Source organism: Triticum aestivum, chromosome 3D, assembly GCF_018294505.1.
Source record: "Triticum aestivum cultivar Chinese Spring chromosome 3D, IWGSC CS RefSeq v2.1, whole genome shotgun sequence".
In the NCBI taxonomy this organism is placed as follows: Eukaryota; Viridiplantae; Streptophyta; class Magnoliopsida; order Poales; family Poaceae; genus Triticum; species Triticum aestivum.
The window spans coordinates 572,714,208-572,735,684 of NC_057802.1; the positions used below are offsets into that span (position 1 = coordinate 572,714,208).

A 21,477-nucleotide genomic window follows, 5' to 3' on the forward strand; every position below is an offset into this window, starting at 1 on the left:
TCCTGGATTCGTAGTGCATTTTTTCACTTTCTGCAGACGTGGTTAACAAATGGATACAACTGGACCTTCAAAAGTAAGTTTGGCTGTTGCCGCCACTGGACCAGAGAGAGAGATGAGAGATGTACACCCTTAAAATCAAAGTTTTAAATAGCCGGTTATAGCCCAGCTATAGCGGTTTCAGCAAGTACTGCTATGCGGCATAGCCCGCTAAACTTGCGAAATAGCCGGCTATAGCCTCGCTATAGCTGATTTGGAGGGCCACCGCTATTTGCCATAGCCCGCTATTTAAAACATTGCTTAAAATAGATGTTATGCTCGTGAACTCGGCAACTCAGAATCCTTGGGTAGTGAGCTAATTGTTCAGCCTTAAACCTAATCCAATAAGAGACATCTACCGTACTTGTATAATGTATGTATCCACTGTTATTTCAACATGAGAAGAACACCAGGGCCTCTGAACATAGGTTCGTACGTTATATTTGATAGCTTAGTTGCTGCTACTTTCCTGTATTTTTAGTGATCCTATAATGGAAGGTGTAAGATCATAAATTATTTTCTCTCAGAGAAGAGAATATAAATTAGAATTTCATAAAGAACATCTATGATGATTCCTTGTGCATTCACATCATCTCGCACTGTAGCTAGTCCCAAGACATACACATTCAGAACAGAACACTGCAATACTATCCATATCGGCCCATCAACACCACACGCAGCCAAGCTGACACTAGGAATACAAGAGAAAACATCGGTGATCCGGCAGAGTCAGTCTAGATCCAGATCAGTTTGTCTCATCTCCTGGATTCCATATCGGCCCATCTCCATCTTTGTTGTGCGAACTGGGAAGATCGACGCTTGTGCTGTGCACCTGAAGTAAGAAGAAAAACTCAGAAAATGTACATTGGAGGTGCAGCAAAACGAGACTGCAAGAGAGGAGCGGTTACCATCTGGATAAGGGCAGTGAACGTTGCTGCAACCTCACACATTGGTCTGCGACCAACAGTAACTGAAGTTGTAATCCCCGTATCAATTATCAGCTCTGGATGAGAGTGTTTCCCGTCCCGTGTCGAAGCTCGCGCAGCCAGCTCGGTCTGTTGCTCGGCCTCGGGCTGTCCTTCCTGCATGAGGAATTATCCATGTTAGCTTTGGATGTTGAGGAAATATGGTAAGGTTCAGTAGTCGGGACACAGGTCAAGATTTACCAGAACTAATCGAAACTCGACAGAACAATGCAAACAATTTGTTGGGTTAACAAAGCTTGATTCACCACCATGACTTGCACAAACCTAAGCTTGTACAATTCAGTCTCCCCAGTTAGGATTTCATATTGGTTCTGCAACCGAGGAGAGACAACAGCTGAGCTTGTCTGTCTGATCGTTTCCTCGCACAGTACCTGAATGCACAATCAGGAACAGAATTGCTTAAAATTCAGATTTAAAATACAGAACTACAGATATATACCCGCACGGCCGCACACTAGGTGAATCTGGGAAATAATCAAACTGCTAGTGTATTTGAACACAACCACATCTTTTGCCAACAGGGATGTTAACAAGGGCTTGAAACGCGTTTCGACGGACGTAACTGCTCAGAGAACTGAACCTAAACAGTCAAGTTCGGTTGATACTTACACATTTCAGATTTCAGAGTGCATGTTCTGGACAACATTGACGGCGTCGATGCTGAGACTATCTCTTTTATCAGCCTGCAGAGCGGACTGAATAATTACCTGCAGAACGGATTTTCAGATGTGGGCCTCTTCATGCCTTCTCCGGTGCCTATCAAACCCGCAGCCAAGATGACACTCCGGATACAAGAAAAAAAAAACACCGGCGATCCCGCAGAGTCAGTCCAGATCCAGATCATTTTTGTTGCATCTCCTGGATTCTATATCGCCTATACTTCAGTCAGAAGATGTACGTACATTCAAGGTGCAGAAAAACATTGACTCAAAGAGAGAAGGGGTGGCTACCATCTGGAGAAGGGCAGGCAGAGAATGTTGCTGCAACCTCCCACTTTGACCTGGCACTAGACAGTCCAACTGAAGATGCTCTTGCATCCAGCTCGTTCTGCTGCCCAGGTTAAGCTGTGGAAGCATCTTGTGAGAGGACTAATCCATGTTACCTTAGGAAGTTGAGGAAACAAGAAAAGGTTCATTAGTCTGCAAACAGATCAGGATTAGCCAGAACAAACCGAAAACCAGGCAGAAAAAATGCAAACAATATAGTATTTGGTTAACAAAGCTTGATTCGGCAAAAAAAAAAAACTGATGACTTTCGCACACCTAAGCTTTGTCTCCTCAATTAGGAGGATCTCCAATTGGCTCTGCACTGGAGTAGAGACCGGCAACACCTCAACTTGCTTGGTTGAAGGGCTCCGACCTCTTGAGAACCTCGTATTCTCATCTCAAGTCATTGTGCCAAATGGCATTTCAACGTCTCCTCGGCACAGCACCTGAATGTACAGGAAGAAGATTGCTTAAACTTTGGATTCATGCATACAGAATTACATATACATACCCGCACACTAGGGGAATCGGGGAAATAGTACACCTGCTACTGCTACCATATTGAGACAAAACCACAACTTTTGCCAACGGGGATGTTAGCAAGGGCCAAAAACGCGTTACGACAGACATAACTGCAAGCTGTACATTAGAGACCACTGCTCAGAGTTTCAGTTTTCAGTTTGATACTTACTTACACTTTTCAGTTTTCAGAGTCTACGTATCTCTGAAATTAACGCGACGGAGCACACAGATTAACTAATTAGAGATTATCTACTCATTGGTAAAGCATAACTAATTAACGCGACGGAGCACACAGATCAAGTATGAACAGACACCAACGGATGCATCCTTTGAAATAATTCCGAGGTCATCACGAATATTGCAAAAGCATGTGCAAATAAAGACATAAGTAACTAAGAGGAACAAATCTTTACTTTTGGGAATTGCATACCTCTCATTCTTCTGGTACATGTAACGTCACTTCCGGGATGTGAGAAATAAGGCCTGCATCCTCCCCTTGGCACCTCTCGACCAGAATCGGACAGCCCCAAATGTAGAGTTCCTTCAAGACTGGAAGGTTTTGTATGCTTTGAGGCAAAGATATCAGGTTGGGACAATCCATGATGTTAAATTCTTCCAGGGAAGTGAGTTCTTGTAGCCATTCTGGCAGCATATGTAGGCGTTGGCACTCCTTCAAAGATAGGACTCTGAGAGCAGTAAGCTTCTTCATGCTTTCAGGCAAAAAAGTCAGGTTGGGGCAATCGATGATGCAAAATTTTTGCAGGGAAATCATCTGTCCTAGGCATTCTGGCAACATAGCTAGGCCTTGGCACTCCTCTATCCAAAGCTCTGTTAAAGAAGTAAGGCCCTTCATGCTTTCAGGCAAAAAAGTCAGGTTGGGGCAATCGATGATGCAAATTTTTTGCAGGGAAATCATCTGTCCTAGGCATTCTGGCAACATAGCTAGGCCTTGGCACTCCTCTATCCAAAGCTCTGTTAAAGAAGTAAGGCCCTTCATGCTTTCAGGCAGAGTTGTCAGGTTGGGACAATTGATGATGGAAATGTCTTGCAGGGTAATGAGCTGCCCTAGGCTTTGTGGCAACACAGCTAATTCTTGGCACTTCTTTATATACAGATATGTTAAAGAAGTAAGGCCCTTCATGCTTTCAGGCAAAGTTGTCAGGTTGGGACAATTGATGATTTGAAATTTTTGTAGTGAAGTGAGCAGCCCTATCCATTCTGGCAATATATCCCAACCTTTGCATCCCTGCAGCTGTAGCACTTTCAGAGCAGTAAGGTTCTTCATGCTTTCAGGAAGAGATATTATCTTGGGACAATCCTTGATGAAAAGACGTTGCAGGGAAATGAAGCACCCCAACCATTTCGGTAGTGACTCCAATTCCTTCAGTGACTTCAAAAATAGGCTTTTTAGAGAGGTGAAGCATCTAATGACCTCTGGCAATGCCCTCAAGCCCTTGCAGGATTCAACTTGAAATACTTCAAGGGTGGGGAAGTGATGAAGCCTATCCCAATTGTCTGGAGAAAAACTGCAGTTATTTATTACCATATCAAAAGGAAGTGCAGAAGATGAAAGCTTCCCAAATCCTCCTTCTGCAATAATCTCATCAGTGTTTTCCAAGTACCAAATCATACTTCTTGGCGGATATGGCAGAAACTTCAATTTTGGGCAGTTCGACACACACAAAGAGTGCAAATTAGGAATTAAGAACTCTTCATTTTCTTCACCCGACCTTGTTGTCCACAATTCAGTTAAATTCTCCATCAACTCCAACATTATCGATCTTAATTTTAAACAGGGTCTGCCCTGCCCAAAGAATTCCTTGCCTATTTTCCTGATGTTGGGCATTTTCGCCATACATATGCTTCTTAAATTTGGTAGCTGCCCAAATGGAGGAAGAGTATCACATGTTCCTAAACCACAAAGGCTGAGGTAGGTCAGAGAAGGGAGGTAGGAAGATATGTCACACATCCATTTAGGGAAATCCTTGCTCATATACCCGAATAGATAAAAATAATCAAGAGTCCGGGGAGGTGTGAGCTTCTCCAACACAGATTTACCCTCGCCTCCGTTGGTTCCCCAGTGAAGAGTTAGTTGCCTCAGATCTGATTTATCACGCAACTTTGCTCTCTCCGCGTCTTCTGGATGCTTGACATTCTGAAGCTCTTGAACATCCAACTCATAACAAGTTAAATCTGCAAGTTCCACTATACTGCTGCATCCTTTATTTTCTCTCTGTTGTACAACATGCTTTATTTCTTCTGAAATAATAAGATGCTTTTTAATTTCCTCAACGCGTGCCATCACATCAGGAGCTCCTGCCATGGCCTCAAATCGAGTGAGACTTGTCATTTCAGCAATGCTATCTGGCAAGGCATTGAGAGATTCTGTAGAAGATATGTCCAATGATTGAAGCTTAAGGTCACCGAACGAAGGTGGGAGCTTATCAAGCCTCATACAATAAGACAAATTGAGACACCTCAGCTTAGACAATTTGCAGAATGACTCGGGCAGTACTTGCAGCTTGCAACAACTTGTTAGGTTCAAAGAGTCAAGCTCAAAAAGGTGACCAAAACATTCAGGGAGTTCCATGAGCTCATGGCAGTCAGAAAGATCTAAGAACTTTAGATGAATAAGTTGGCAAAATGATTCTGGCAGCAATGAAACCTTGTAGCAATCAGAAAGGCTCAAGAACCTAAGCCTTTGAAGGTTGCCAAAATCTTTTGGCAGGTTTTCTAGCTCATGGCAATTTGATAGGTTCATATGCTCCAAAGACTGGAGTCTAAGATTGTCAGGTAGATTGGTTATCTTGGAACAACCAGACAAGTTTAGGAATATGAGTTTCAAAAGGGTGCCAAATTTATCAGGTAACTTTTTAATGGTACAACACTCAGACATGTCTAGGTGACGTAAACAAGTTAGCTCGTAGATGGACTCGGGTAACTCTTGGAGCACGGAACACCCCAATAAGTTGATGAAAGAGAGTTTGGAGAGCTTCCCAAGTGACGCCGGGAGCTTAGTAAGGCTGACATTACCAGATAGATCCAGATAGCAAAGCTTGTTGAGGCTACAGATAGTGTCAGGCAATGTTTCAAGTGCACATTTGGATAGAATTAAAGTTTGCATGTGTTTTAGTGTGTGGAAAGACTTTGGAAGCGATGTAATTGGCAAGGATGTGGCATCAAGGTACCTAAGCAGCTTCGATTTATGAATGGACGATGGCAGTACCACGTTGCTGGAAGTGGATTGCCCCTCAACTGAACTTCCATGAAGGTCTAAGTTGCTTGAAGTAGATTGCCTTCCAACTGAATGCCCACTTAAATCCAGCACACGTATGTACTTGGATCGAGAAAATGCCATTTTGGGAAGTTGCAATTTTCCTGAATACCTAAAATGGATGGTTCTAGCTGTGATTGGCAGGTCTTTGAAAACTGTGGTTTGATTTTGGTAGTTGATCAATCGTGCATGCCGGCAATAACGAGCTCTATTCCAGCCCCTTGGTTCGGTAGCATCAGCGTCCAAAATGAGGAACTCTTTGGAAGTAATTACTGATGCAAGATCATGCACCAAATCATGCATGGTGAACTTCTGAGAAGTTTTTGCATGCATTGGACCTGGATCAACCTGGAAAAGTAAATACTATCAAAATAGTCTTGTAAGCTAAAATGTAGAATCCTTTGAACAGATTAGGTATAGTTATAAAGTGATTGGTCGCTATATATCCAATCACTATATGGTTTAATCACTATATGGTTTAATATTATCAAAATAGGCTGTTCGCACTTTTAATATTATCAAAATAGTCAAGGAAAAAAGAAGAGACAATAGACATGATATACATAAAAAAATCAGCATACTAGCTAACTGCCTACCTGTTAATATGATATAACTTGGTAAAAAAAATCAACATGATATACATAACTAATATCTCAGTATGTATTGTCTACCTGTATACATATGATATAGCAGGTGAAAAATACTAGCCAAGTGCTCCGTGAATCCTGTAGTTTCAAATACTTTTACTCTACTGAAGTCGTATTTGAAACTACAGGATTCACGGAGCCAAGTGCTCTGGCCGCAGCCACTCCCCCTCACGGGACCCCTCTCCACCTCCGGGGCGTGGGGGCGCGGGTGCGGGCCGGTCGCGTGGGTTGACCTTCTCCGCCGAGGCCGCCCCCGCCACGCTTCCTGTCTCCTCTCCCTCCTCTTCGGCCGAGCTCAGCGACATCTCCAGCGTCAGCCTCCTCGTCCTCTCGGCATCTTCGCCGCGCTCGCCGTGCGTCCTTCCCGTGGTGGCCACGGCACCCTCGTCTCCGGCCTTGGCTTCTTTGCTGCCTCCGGCCTCGCAGACGTCGGTGCCTCCCCCCCTCGGATCCCCCCCGATGGACCCCCCTGGGGCGGATGCGCCGCCGCCTCCCGCCTCCCCCCCGGCTCCCTCCCGGCCCCGGTTGACGACGCGCCGGCCGCGGACCCGCCCTCTCCTCAGGCGGGGTCTGGTGCCCGTATGATCCCTCCGGCGCCTGCTTCCCCGACTCGTCTGCTGCTGGTGGCCTCCGAGGAGGTGGTCACCCCCGTCGCCTCCCACCCGCCTCGGTCGGTGCCCTACGTCCGTCGGGCTCGGGCCTCGTCGACCCCGGTGACGGCTTCCCGCCGCAGCGCCCGGCTCGACGCGGATCGCCCGGCCGGCCTCCCGGCGCCGTCCATCTCCGAGCGGGCTGAGATCCGGGCTGCAGCCCGGAACCTCGAGTCAGGTGCGATCGACATCCCTTCCAGTTCTTCCAGCTGCTCTTTTTCTGCGCTCGAAGCCGTTCCGCTCGGCCGCCTTGCCAAGGTGGCCCTAGACTCGTCTGTAGTTTTCAGGGGGGAGGTTGGCCCCCTTGGAGCAGATTGCGGCTATCCAGGCCCGCGAGATCCTTGACGGGAAACTCGCCGAGACACGGGCCCGCCTCCTCCGCACCCCGGCACCCCAGCCCTCTGGGACGCTGGTCGAGGAGATCCGTGGCCGCACTCGCTCTCGCACTGCCGCTCTTAGAGCCCACAGTGCTTCCACCGTCCTGGGGTCAAGCAGCCCCTCAATGGCGGTTTAGATGCGCGCCCTTTTCTGGAACATTCGCGGCTTCGGCCATGACGGCCGCCGCCGCCAGCTAGTTGAGTACATCCGAGACGAGCACATCGACATCATCGCCATCCAAGAAACCATGCGCACGGATTTCTGTCTCCCCGAGCTTGACAGCCTTAGCTCCCACCTGTTCTCCTGGCATTGGCTCCCTTCTAGTGGGAACAATGGCCACTCGGGTGGCATCCTCTTAGGTGTTAAGGATGCCACCTTTGAGGTGTGAGGTATGGATCGGGGTGAGTTCTTCGTTAGTATGGAGATCTTCGAGCGCACGCTCAACTTCAAATGGGAGGTCATCATCGTCTACGGACCGGCGGATCACAGCCGCTCCCCGACCTTCCTCGCCGAGCTGCAGCAGAAGATCTCCGCTTCCCCCCTACCTGTCGTGGTGGGTGGTGACTTTAACCTCACCCGCTCCCTGGATGAGAAGAACAATGACCGGGTTAATCGCCCCCGGATGCAGATGTTTAACGACTGCATTGCGGAGCTTGGCCTCCGTGAGCTCGAGCGCACGGGGGCCCGGTTCACCTGGACTAACCGCCAGGCGAACCCGATGCAGTCTGTCCTGGACCGCGTCTTAGTTTCCCCGGAATGGGAGCTCAGATGCCCCCTGGCCTCGGTTTAGGCTATTACCAGGATCGGCTCTGATCATGTCCCTCTCCTCCTCTCCTCTGCTGATGAGCGCCCCCATTCCCCCCGGTTCCGGTTCGAGCTCTTCTGCCTCAACCAAGCCGGGTTCCGCGCGGCTGTTGCGGCTAAGTGGACCGCCGCGCGTGACTCCCCCCACCGCGCCATGTCCGCGGTCGACTCCTGGCAGTTTTGCGCCAAGCTAGCCCGCCAATTTATGAAGGGCCGTGATATCCGTGACCGCAAGAAGGCCCTCTTGAGTGCCATCCAGGCCCTGGACGCCCGTGCTGACTCGTCCGGGATCTCCCCGGATGAGTGGATGTTGAGATATGATCTCGAGGACCAGCTCTCAATCATCTACGCCGACGAAGAGGCCTAATGGCGGTTGCGCGGCACCCAAAGGTGGGTGCTCCAGGGCGACGCCAACACGGCCTACTTCCAGGCGATTGCCAATGGCCGGCGTCGCCGCAACTCCATTCACTCCCTGTGGGTGGGTGATACTCAGCTTGTTCGACCCTCGGACATCCGCGCCCCACGTAGATGGCTTCTATAAAGCCCTTTTCACCCCCACCCCTCGGGGTGGGGCTGCGCTGGCCCCCGATACCTGGTCGGGTGCCCAGCTTGTTTCCGCCGAGGCCAATGCCACTTTAGTGGCGCCTTTCTCGGAGGAGGAGGTCCTTGCCGCGATTAAAGGCATGAACCCCTCCTCGGCTCCGGGCCCGGATGGATTGCCAGTATTGTTCTTTGAAACATTCTGGCAAACCATCAAACCAGAGGTCATGGCCCTCTTCGACGAGTTCTTCTCTAGGTCCATGGACCTTGGGCGCCTGAACTATGGGATCATTAGCCTCATCCCAAAGGTTCCTGGGGCCTCGGACATCCGCCAGTTCCGCCCGATCACCGTGATTAACGTGATCTTCAGGATCCTGGCCAAAGGGTACGCCAATAGGGTGACCCTTCTTGCGAACTCTGTCACCCACCCCAACCAATCCGCCTTCATCCAAGGCCGATTTATTTTTGATGGGGTGTTGGTCTTTCACGAAGTCCTCCATGAAGTTTGATCCAAGCACCACCGCGCAGTGTTCCTTAAGCTCGACTTTCACAAGGCCTGCGACACGGTCCACTAGCCCTTCCTTCGGGAAGTATTGCTTCGGAAGGGCTTCGACGACCGCTTGGTGACACGGGTTATGCAACTCGTCACCTACGGCCAGGCGGCGGTCAACATTAACGGCGAGATTGGGCCTTACTTCCCCACCTTATGTGGGGTTCGCCAGGGTGACCCGTTCTCCCCGTTCCTCTTTAACATGGTTGTCGATGCCCTTGCGATCATCCTTGATAAGGCCAAAGCCTGCGGCCATATCCGGGGCGTTGTCCCCCACCTTGTGGACGGAGGAGGGGTCTCCCTCCTCCAATATGCGGACGACACCAGTGTCATGGTGGAGGGCTCCGCGTCCGACATCGCCAGCCTGAAGTTCCTCCTCCTGTGTTTCCAACAGATGTCGGGACTCACCATCAACTTCGACAAGAGCGAAGTGATGGTCCTCGGCTACCCCTCGGACGAAGCTTTGTCCATTGCGGACCGGCTTAACTGCCGCCTGGGCACCTTCCCCACCACCTACTTGGGGGTGCCCATTAGTGACTCCAGACTCACCGTCGCGGATCTTCGCCCGACAGTGACTAGGATGCAGCACAGGGTCGAACCCTGGAGGGGACGCTAGCTGTCGAAGGCTGCCAGGGTGATCCTAATCAACTCCTCGCTGGCTAGCCTTCGCTGGTTTCTCATGAGCTTCTACAGCCTGCATGAGACCCTCCATCAGGAGGTGGCCAAATACCAGTCGAGGTTCTTCTGGGCTGGCGAGGGCGACAAGCAGAAGTACCATATGGTGAGCTGGCCCGACATCTGCAAACCCAAAGACCAGGGGGGCCTTGGGATCATGTCCTCCCGACGCATGAACATTGCCCTCCTGACCCGATGGCTGTGGCGTATTGCCAATGGGGAGGGAGGCCTCTGGCTCTCCATCATCCGTAATAAGTACCTCCGTGGCCAACCTCTTGCCTTTTGCCAACGTACGGGTGGTTCCCAGTTCTGGCAGTCCGTGATCCAGCTTCTGCCCGTACTACGCATCAGCACATCCATCTCAGTTGGCTCCGGAGCCTCGACCTTGTTTTGGTTTGACCGCTGGCTTGGGGACGCCCCCCTGGCGGCGCGTTTCCCAGAACTTTTTGCCATTGCGGCTGACCCTCGGGTCTCTGTCAAGACGGCCCCTATTGATTTAGGGCGTCTCGCCTTCCGGCGCCCCTTTGGCCCCCTCGAGGTGGCCGCCTGGGATCCCTCCTCCAAGACATCACACTTATGCCGATGGACGTGGCGGAGGACCGGGATGTTCTATCCTGGCGCCTCGAGCCCTCTGGACGTTTCTCCACGAAGTCCCTGTACGGCGCCATTGCTCCCTCGACGGCCCCGGAACCTTTTAGCCTGATCTGGGACATCCGTCTCCCGCTGAAGATCAGGATCTTCCTGTGGCAATGGATCCGTGGACGCCTCCCCTCTAGGGTTGAAGTCCTCGAGCGTAATGGCCCGGGTGATGGGATGTGCCCCATTTGTGGCACGATTGAGGATGCTAACCACATCTTTTTCTCGGGCCACTCTGCCCAGTTCCTTTGGGCCTGCTTCCGCGAAACGGTTGGCGGACAGTGGTGTAATACCAACTTTCCCGACCTGCTTGCCGAGCTTAACGCCTGCCCTGTTCGCTACCGCCATATTAGATGGCTGTGCATTGGGGTTCTCGCCTGGACGCTTTGGAACATTCGAAATAAGCTTGTTATTCAGAAGGTGCCCCTCCGTCGTGCGACTGACGCAATCTTCAAATTGTGTGGTTACCTGCAGCTTTGGCGGCCGCTTAGCCGCCCCAGGACCGGGACGTCATCACCGCCCTCCTCTCCGATCTTCGCTCGATGGCGCTCCGCGTGGCTTCCCCGCTGCCGCCACCTCCACCTGAGCCTGACCAGACCGCCTGACGGTTATGTGGTTTGTGGCGTGTGTGTTTTGGGTTTAGGGCTTGTTGTGCTGTGCCCTCAGCATTGACCCTTTCGTGTACTATTTGTCCCTGTGGACCTCCGTATGTCTGTGTGTGTGTGTTGGACCTTGTTGGATGCTTGTTGTGCGGTTGGCTTTATAATATAAAGCGGGGCGAAATCCTTTTTCGGTAAAGTGTTCCAAATTTATGTGTTGAAAAGTAGTATTACTAACACATACTTCAATTCATTTACATGTATTAAACTGAAGATAATAAACATTAAATGTCAACGAAAAACCTACAATCTATCCAAAGTTCCTATCCATGGAGTGAATATTACTAGAGAGAGAGAGAGAGAGAGAGAGAGAGTTCAACACTCACCGAGGATGACCGTGAAATATGAATAAATGACATCCCGAGAAGATAGTTGATACACCTTTCACCATCATCATGTGCCTTAATGTATCCGAGAGCGGTCCATTGCTGGATTAGATGGTGCTGGTCCATCACGGAACCCTTGGGGAAGACCGCCAAATATGTGAAACACATTTTAAACTCAAGCTTCATGTAGCAGTAGCTAAGCATTAGACGTTCTAATGCCTTGCTTTGATGTTCTTCTCTCAAACCCAAGTCAACTTTGGTGTCTCTTATATTTTCCCATGCCTCGACAGTCCTTCGCTCAAACATTATTTGACCAAGAGCATTTGCCACAATTGGTAACCCTCCACACTTTGCTGCAATTTCCCTTCCAATTTCTTGCAAACCACTTTGGTCATCACCAGGTCCAAGTGCCCTTTGCTTCATTACTTCCCAGCAGTCACCAGGTGATAAAAGACACAAACTGATTTGGTCGGACTCAGGCACAACGCACATTTTATGCTCTTTTGCCAGAAAACCAGAGCTTAGTGCTTCCACTACGCTTTGGTTTCGCGTAGTTACTACAATCCTGCTACCCTTGCAGCCATATTGCAACATCCGCTTCAATTCTTCCAGTCTATTTCCATCTTCTTCCCAGAGATCATCTAGAACAATCAAGTATCTTGTAGCAGATAGTTCTTTCTTCAGATTGTCATGTAAAAATTGCAAAGTACAGTAACCAAGGTTGAAACTACCATTTATATGTTTCATGATGGCACTCCCAATTTTGTGCAAATCAAACTGCTCAGACACATGAACCCAGATTCGGACATCAAAGACATTGACCCTCTCATCTGCCCAAATTGATTCAGCCAATGTTGACTTCCCTAGACCACCAAGCCCAATAATTGGAACGATGGAGATATCTTCATTAGCTTCACTTGTCAATAGCAGGCTGATTATCTTGTCCTTCTCCATGTCCCTCCCCACCATTCCAGTTGTCATGCCACTAATGCTGGCTGCACATGTTTCCTTGTCCCGGCTCCCTTCTGCCATTGCCGCATGAGGCACAAGATTAAGTTTCTGGCCGTCCATTTCTATTTTGAGTATTTTCTCCCTCACGGTCTTCATACTGTGGGCTATGGTCGACTGTTGGAGCAGCTGATCGCTCCCACAACAGAATAACTTGACCTGTAAAACAAATTAGAGCCAACGTCATTTGCCATTTTCCTTTCATACCGTCAGCATAAAAAAAATAACATAATGGATTCGTGCATTATCTCTACGAAGTTGAGAAGGAAATGCTCTCGATACTATAGAACTTTATATATCGTACATGGTGGTCTCCCTCCGTCCTACACCAGCACGCCCGCTGCCGTCCATCATCGTACGGTTCCTACGTAAAGCCGCCATATCGCCAGCCTCGCATCAGCTCTCGGAGGACACGCTCTCCCCCATGGCACCTAACATTTTGAGACCTTGTGCGCACGCCATCGCCGTGGTCGGCACCACCGATCTCTGTCTCCTACTCCGGCCAAAGCCGCAAGAGGCAGCGACCGGTTTCCAGTCATGGACGATTGGATCTTTTTTAGAAGAGGTCACAGATGATTTGAATTTTTTTTAGAGCAATCCACCAATCATGGACGATATGATTTTTTTTGTAGACAATCTCGCCAAGCCTTTATTAAGTCGTCACAATGTTTCAAATGGATAGATGGAAGATCTCTAGGACCCAATGGATGATTGGATGATAGGATTCGGTAATTTTTTTTATCAGAAGAACATGGGCTGCCTAGACTGGGTTCAGCCCATGATGCATGTAGTTATCTCGAAAACAAAAACTAGCATTACGTAGTTATCTAAAAAAACTAGCATCACGTAGGAGAAGAGCAGGGGTAAACGAAAGTCACCTTCTTTGATCTCGTGATGAACAGTGAAATCACAAAGAAACAAAAACTAGCATCACATAGTTATCTAAAAAAACGCAGTTATCTCAATTTTTTTAACTAGCATCACGTAAGAGAAGAGCAGGGGTAAACGAAAGTCATCTTCTTTGATCTCGCGATGAACAGTAAAATCACAAAGAAATAAAACCAAGATAAAAAATATATGATTTTTTTATGAACTTCGACAAATGAGTTTAAGTGCTTGCAAAATTTTCTCTTGAAATGACATTCATTGAAGTCATGGCAAAAACAAAACAGCGCTTCAAAATGCTTTAGAAAATAACACTTTTGGAGCATCGGTTCTGTTTTCTTTTGCCACGACTTTCATGAATGTCTTCCTTTGAAGAAATTGTGTGAGCACGGAAAACATTTGTCAATATTTGCCCCAGAAAATAGGTCAGATTCTTTTGATTTTTCTTCAAATTTTACTACTCACTCGAGCTCATTTGAGCTCGTGCTCGGAAACGCTGCTTCCAGCGGTAAATCCTATTCCCCACCCCGTTGTTGGGGTGGGGGTGGGTCAATAATTACACACATGACCCTCCAAACATCTTTTGAATACATTAACATTTTTTCTAAAATTCATTTACATTTTTAAATTTTATAAATTACTTTCAAAATTCATGATTTTTTACAAGTTCATGACTATTTTTAAAATTTCAGAATTTTTTAAAATTCATGTATATTTACCAAGCTCATGATTTATTTTGAAAATTCATAATATTTAATAAATACACAAAACTTTTTAAGATTTGTGAACAATTTTAAAATGCGTGAACATTTTTGTAAATTTGTGAATAATTTTTTGTTTGACCTTTTTTAAAATTAGAAAACGGTCGGAAGCCAGCAACAGCATAAACATAAGTGGCAGTACCAGAGGTGAGAAAGAAAAATAAGGAGGCCACGTGCGACCGAGCTTTGCAATTGAGCCTTGGACCACGTTGTTCAACTCGTTAAAGGCGTTGAATAATAGCACCTACATCGAAAGCAACTAGTTGACGAGCGTTTCTTTGGGAGCCTCATAACGATCAGCATCACTTGGTGCGTTCTCAGCCACTCACCTCGTCTCGTGCTCTGAGCGCTGCCTCTTGATTTTTTTTCGCACACGTTTTCGGCTTTTTAAAAGGTTTTTTTCCGGTTTTTATCGACATTTCGGTTTTCCACCGGTCTTCCTTAACTTTTGGACCAATTTTATTTTGAAAAATAATTATTTTTTGCACAAGAAAACGCGTTTTTTTCTTTCTCGAGAGTCACAGTTTTGCTTCCTCGAGAGGCACGGTTTTGCTTTGCGGGAGTCACGGCCGTGCCTCTCGGAAACGGGAAAAAAAAATCTGCGTTTCTGTCTTTTTTTCCTTCCGCGAGAAGCACGGTTTTGCTTCCGCGAAAGGCACGGTTGTGCTTTCACGAGAGTCGCGGCCGTGCCTCTCGGAAACGAAAAAGACGCGTTTTCTGTTCTTTTTTCCTTTCGCAAGAGGCACAGCCGTGCCTCTCGGAAACGAGAAAAAAACACGTTTTCTTTTTTTTCTTCCGCGAGAGGCACGGCCTTGGTTCCTCGAGAGGCACGGTTGTGATTTCGTCAGAGGCACGGGCATGCCTCTTTTGGAAAGGAAAAAAACCCGTGCTCCCGGTCCGGTTTTTTCGGTCCGGTTATTTTCGTGAAAAAAAGTTCACCAAAAACTATCAACATGGGATCTAGTTTTGAAGATCTCAACGCGAGAAATCCAACGGTGAAAACGGTTCGAGATTTGGACGCGCGGTTTAAGAGATAAAACGTTTTGAATAAGCGGATCTACAAAAAAGGGAAAACTAACAGGTTGCGACAAGTGACACACATGCAGCATGCCACTTGTCGCAACCTGGGAAGGTGAGAGTGATCTTTGCAATAAGTACTCCTCAATTAGTGATTTCGCCCGACATCTCTTGGTTCGGCTAGTGCAAAAAAAATGTTTTTTGCATTGAGGAGCTATAAACGAGTACATCTTGGGTGAAAAAAAATGCTAATTTATAGAAGGGAAAATAAGAATGCATTTTATAAAATTTAAAAAATCAAGCTTTCAGTAATGAAAATATACAAATAAATTATGTTTATGAGATGTGCAAAAATCACAAAGCTAACTGCACAACCTCTACATGTAAAACGATCACACTGTTTTTGAACTATACAAGTCTGATATTCTCCAAGTTACAAAATATTGCATAGCCAATTTCTAAAAATCTGCTCACATCCTGGACCTCGACATATATTGCAGACGAGTCTTCAACCAGTGCTTCATGTTGCAAATATAGAAACAAAGAAATATAACTATAAACTATAAAGTTACTAGTGAAGGGAATTAATTTTCTTTTATTGAATCAAAACACCTTTTTAGCAAATCAGGTTTAAATTTTTTACTTTGTCATGCAAAGATTTTGAGAAACAGAAAGAAAATGAAGAGCTCTCTATCCTTAGAGCATCTCCGTCGTCAAGCACACCAACCATGTCGTCGCCCCGCCGTCACCAACCACCACCTCCTCGGCGCCCTTCCCCGCCCCGCCATCGCCAACCCACTGCCCCCCCCCCCCGGTCGTTGCCATGCCGCCGAAGAGCAATACGTGGTTCTTCAGCGTAAGGAGAAGCTCTCCGCCAACTTCGGGGTGGAGTTCAACGATGCCGGACGTCACTTTTGGCTCGGCACCTAGCGCACCGTCCACAAGGCCGCTCGTGCCTATGACGTGGTGGTGTGGTATACCGGGAGGAAGGGGACGGACCTCAACTTCCCGAAGACCGAGACCCGAGCGGATGCGGACTTGCCCATGCCGAGGGCATTCGTATGGAGGAGATCGCGACGAAGAAGACGAAGAAGAGGCCCTCCATTGTCATTAGTCCCAGTGATAGCGACGAGGCGGCGATGGCGATGTTCGCACATGATCATCTGGAGTATGTGCATGCCAAGCAGTTCTTCTGGAAGCGCGACGCCAACAAGAAGAGGAAGGAGGAAGACGAGGCATGCCCCTCAACAGTGATCCACGTAGATTCGTCGGAGGAGGACTAGGGTGACTCAAAGGAGAAGGACGATGGGTGCGACGACCCAGACAAGGATGAGTTCTGGGATCAGTTCAAGAGCTCCAACGATGAGGAGTGGTTTTATCTTTGATGGTGTAGCTGAAGTATGAAGTAGTAGTTCAACCTAGTAGTAGTAGTCGTTCAATTTATCTTCTTTTTAGACAAAGACAAGGGGCAACCATCTCCCTCCCTCCCTCCCTCCCACTCCCTCCCGCTCTCCCTCCCTCCCTCCCTCTCCCTCCCTCCCTCCCTCTCTCTCTCCCTCCCTCTCCCTCCCGCGCTCTCTCTCTCTCCCTCCCTCCCTCCCTCCCTCCCTCCCTCTCTCTCTCTCTCCTTCCCTCTCTCTCCCTCTCCCTCCCTCCCCCTCCCCCTCCCCCTCCCCCTCCCCCTCTCCCTCTCTCTCTGAAATTTGGATATTTCAAAAGTTAAAAGGAAAAGGATACAAGTAAAAAAATGGATGTTTTACCAAAAGGGTATAAAAATGATGGTGCTAATTCGAAAATTAAAAGTTAGTTTTGAAAGGGGCGCCTAGGTTGTTACATGGCAGGCGACTGCTAGATTGGCTTGGCTCATACTATGCTCTATCATAACCGAAATCCAGTCGTCCAAGAGAAAGAAGCAATTATTTTTTTCCCCCAACATCTATGCTAACATACAAAATCTCCCACGACCTGAGAGATGTGATACAGTTTTGGTCTTTTGGGGATGTTCTTTTTAGGGAAATCAACTTGTACATAACTCTTTCCGTCAAATCGAATGGCAGAAAGACCGACTGTTCCTAAAAAAACTAATATAAAATTATTAGTTAGAATGAGTTACAACAACTGAGCACACTGTCAAGTAGAAGTGGATACAGATTAAACTTTCTTAATCACTCAAATACTTGTTTCCTCTTGTCTACTTTGCAAATTCCATAAGTTTTTAGCGATGCACACCGTCAGAAATTTTTAAACAATGTTCCATATAGATTTGTAAATTTGTTTCACTTGTAACTCCAGGTTTTTGATCTTATTATTCTTCTAGTATTTCAACAATATTATAAGATAAGAAAGTATATATATTTCTGAATGCCAAGGTACACAAATGAAAGGTACAGAATCATCTCAAAAATGTAGAATGATATCGGTAACCCCGAGAAACAAAAATTACTAGTAGGTGGATTACCTTTGACTGGGTTTTCTCGACGAGCGCGGTAGCGTCCAAGTCATCCAGCACGTCCTCGACGTCATAGGCCACGTCCTTGAACTTGGCCAGCCATAGACTGACAGCTTTTCCTTGTATTTCTCCTCGGCGCATCCTCTCATCAGCGTCAAGCAGCAAGGCCTGGAGATCTTCCATCTTCTCCCTCAGGCCCTCAACATCGTCCTCAAATCCCCACAGCAGAGCGATCTCGTCTTTCACGAGCTCGCCCAGCTTGCTAGCGACTTGATTCCCCACCGCACTCGCAATCATCCCTGCCACCTCCGCCATGGCGTCGCAGCAGCAGCGAGCTCTTGCTCTCTTGCACCAGAAGGATGTGTTTGCGACAGCTAGCGAAGCTGAGAGGTAGAGTGCGCCTTGTGACTCCCTGCGTATATGAAGGATCAAGTTATGCTAATGATGGTATTATCTTTCCTTTGTTTTAGACTTAGCTCGAGTCTCCTTTTTTTGGCGACCAACGAGCAGCTACCTAGCTGGCCTCCACCGGTTCACCCTTCCATCGGTGACAGATCTAGATGTGACACCATAACAAGTAGTACTAGACAATTACTCCAACTTGCGGATGATCATCGTTTTGTATTACATTGCCAGCACCTATCTGGCAGAAATGGGTATAGCTATATCCAGCTGCAGAGTAAAAGGTCGATCCAAGCTCTCGAATCCTACTCAATCTCTTTATGTGCTTTTTTTATCTTTGTAGTAAAAAGGAAAACTTAAGGAAAAAAAAACACTTACTCGTAGCTATTGCCTTTAGATGGCATAGCTAGGAGGACGAGAGAGCCGAACGGCTAATTCTGCCTATGCCATGCCAGGCATACGCTCCATGGACGGTCAGTCATGTGCAGACAAATTTCTTGCCAGTATTCACACATGCAAGCCATGGGTTGCCAATCTGTCATCACGCATACCCATGTGAGGCCCATGTTCCTCTCCTTAGTTGAATCTGATCTATTCACTGGAGTGAAAGCTCCTTCAATACTTTTTAAGAATTGATTCACACACTGCAGAAAACTTCAATTAAAATAAAGCCCTGTCCAAATCTCCCAATTTAAACGTTTGCTAACACTATGACTTGCCACCTTCCATATTGCTAGTCTCTGAAATCCCTGCCTGCCCATGTCTTCCTCAGCACAAGGTATGGGGTGCTATGCTTGTGGACTCTACAATATAAAGTACTCCCTCTGTAAACTAATATAAGAGTGTTTAGATAACTAAAGTAGTGATCTAAACGCTCTTATATTAGTTTACAGAGGGAGTATCAAGCAGTACATACATCTTTGGTTAGGTAGCCGAGCCTTGCATCATTTTTCCTAAACGAAGTGAGCAATAATGCAATTGGGGTGTGGGTTGCGCTGTTAAGTCATCACCGGGGGTAGGTCAGGCAATCATTAAGAAATAACAGACAGCTGTTTGAGCTAATAATCCAACCAGATGTGGACGATACCCTGTAACAAAGTGCATAGTATTTTAGTATGACTACTATTATATGGTTAGATTCAACTACTATGTCTCGTCTGGCAGTGGCACGCCAGCCATTAAACATACTTTGTACTTTGTACACTCTGCATCTATCATCCATTTTTAATTAAAGCCTTACTACAGCTTACATTTTGTCTTGTGGTGCTTCTTTCCTACCATAAACTAGAGTGTATTGGAGCGTACTAATGCAACTCTTGCAATTAGCTTTGCATCCATCGTCTTTGAAACACTAAACGCATCTTCCTTCACATGGAGCGATGCCACCAAACTCACTTACCCAACAACTCATGATGCAAAGCTAAGAAATACTCCCTCCGTCCCAAAATAAGTGTCTTAACTTTATACTAACTTTAGTAGACGGAGGGAGTAACAAACAGCTGTTTGAGCCAATAATCCAACCAAATGAGGACAATACCGCACAACAAAATGTATAGTATTTTTTGTTACTACTACGTCTCATCTTTTTTTTAGAAAAGGAGGATGACCCCCGGCCTTTGCATCTGGGAGATGCATACGGCCACTTTATTGATTATTCTCGAGGACCGTACAAAGTATTACAACAATGTGCCTGAATCCACCATCTTGGCAACATATGCCGCTACTCCTATCCAATATGATGAAGGGGTGCTAGCTGGGCCACTACCCAAACCACTCACCTAAGCCTAACATCAAAAGCCGGAAGCCGAAACTCATTCGGAAGCCCCAGCCGAGCCACATACCGGGTCTAGGGCACAATCCGGTCAGACGCACTCGTGTGTCGTCGCCGCCATCTTCCACAGGTCTTCAGATCATATTGAGGCTTCTACCTTGTCTGGCCAATCTGCCATCGACGTCACCATGATGCCAGATAGCAACCTCCTCTTGCGCGAGTCCATCTCCGCGCATCGGACGTCGAGTCTCCACATCGCCATGCCATCGATTTCTGCCGCCATCAATGTGTGAGATGAAGCACCGCTCCACCATCCCTCCAGCCAGCACTTGCTCCAAGACGATGCCCCCAGAAGGGAAAGCGATAAAACGCCATCATCATCCGATCCGGAAGACCCAAATCTGAGGTTTCCCCTTGAGCACCCCAAGCCTGATGGCGCAGACTGCCGACGATGCCTCGACCATCGGCAGTAGCTCCACCAGACGAGCGTCGCCTACGTCGCAGCAGCCTCCAGGATGAAGCTGACCAGAATGCATGTGTCGACGCCGAACCGCCACCACTTCCACTGCCGCTTGAGCAGCCCCCGAGCAACGCCTTCAGGAAGGAGCACGCCACTGTGGTGTCGTCGTTGCTTGGAACAGGGGGGTCTGAGGTTTTCACCTGAGCTCCTGGGAGGGGTAGAAGGAAGGAGGTCCTCTCCGAAGCCTCCAACGAGGGAAGCAACACCTAAAGGCACTGCCATCGGAGTGGCCGCCACGCCGGCCAAGAGATTCCCCCGGAACCCTTCCATCCACCGGATCTGCAAGGCCAGCACCCATGAACGGCGGCCGAAGCCACCAAGGGTCGGAACCGATACAGATAGGAGTAGATCGGGGTCGAAGACGAACAACACCGTGGCGACCAACATCCAGCGAAGAACCGTCGCCGCAGCCGAAGCCCACCACCTCCCCGCCATCCACATGGCCAGGGAAGTGGCCCACCTGTCCACGCCGGCGCCGCCTGCCGAAGCTACGCCGCGTGCCACCAGCCAGGGGCGCGCCCAACCAGCGCGAGCGCCAGATCCCGCCGCCGCCGGCCACTAGCGGGGTTTGCCCGCAGACGATCGCCCACGACGAGCGCCAGATCCCGCCGACGAGCGCCGCCAGCACGCAGCCCGCCTCGTGCAGCCCTCCACGCCAGCCACCGTGGCAGCCCAGCGTCGCCGCGTCCCGCACAACGCCGCGTTCCGGCCAGGGTAGATCGCCCCACGGCGAGCCCGCCTCGCGAGAAGGAGAGAACGCCCCGCCGCCGCCCATGTCGGGCGGGCTTCGCCCGCCGGCACGCCCTGGCGGCGGCGAGGGGAGGGATGGGGAGAGGGACGCGGTTCGGCGGCGGCTAGGGTTTCCTCCCCTGCCGCCCGTGGGAGCCCCAGAGGAGGTCCCGATAGGTCGTACTATCTTCAGTTCAACTACTACGTCTCATCTGGTGTGCTGAGAATTAAATCAAGCATACTGGACTGTACTGATGCAACTCCTG

General features: G+C 48.4%; 1 protein-coding gene across 5 annotated transcripts; it reads right to left on the reverse strand.

Moving 5' to 3' along the window:
- Positions 1–539: 539 nt before the first annotated feature.
- LOC123080586 (putative disease resistance protein RGA3) lies at positions 540–18,235 on the reverse strand. Of its 5 annotated transcripts, none has more exons than XM_044503521.1 (9): positions 17,799–18,235; positions 11,670–12,836; positions 2,961–6,167; positions 2,285–2,454; positions 1,973–2,124; positions 1,730–1,887; positions 1,203–1,393; positions 945–1,118; positions 540–868 (listed from the first exon to the last, which is right to left on the reverse strand). In XM_044503521.1, the coding sequence occupies exons 1-3, from the start codon at positions 18,102–18,104 to the stop codon at positions 2,964–2,966; spliced, it is 4,677 nt and encodes a 1,558-aa protein (XP_044359456.1). In that variant the 5' UTR covers positions 18,105–18,235; the 3' UTR covers positions 540–868; positions 945–1,118; positions 1,203–1,393; positions 1,730–1,887; positions 1,973–2,124; positions 2,285–2,454; positions 2,961–2,963. The 5 variants fall into 5 exon arrangements, with proteins under 5 accessions (XP_044359456.1, XP_044359454.1, XP_044359453.1 ...); XM_044503519.1 differs by having other exon boundaries at positions 1,632–1,887; XM_044503518.1 differs by having other exon boundaries at positions 1,632–1,896.
- Positions 18,236–21,477: the final 3,242 nt, after the last annotated feature.

Bases quoted from the DNA above. Each gene is read 5' to 3' on its own strand.
- LOC123080586 (XM_044503521.1), bottom strand. From the start codon at position 18,104: ATGGCGGAGGTGGCAGGGATGATTGCGAGTGCGGTGGGGAATCAAGTC. The intron at 12,837-17,798 runs GTAATCCACCTA...TTTGTTTTACAG, and splicing joins TCGAGAAAACCCAGTCAAAG to GTCAAGTTATTCTGTTGTGG. The intron at 6,168-11,669 runs GTGAGTGTTGAA...CTATTTTGATAG, and splicing joins ATATTTCACGGTCATCCTCG to TATTTACTTTTCCAGGTTGA.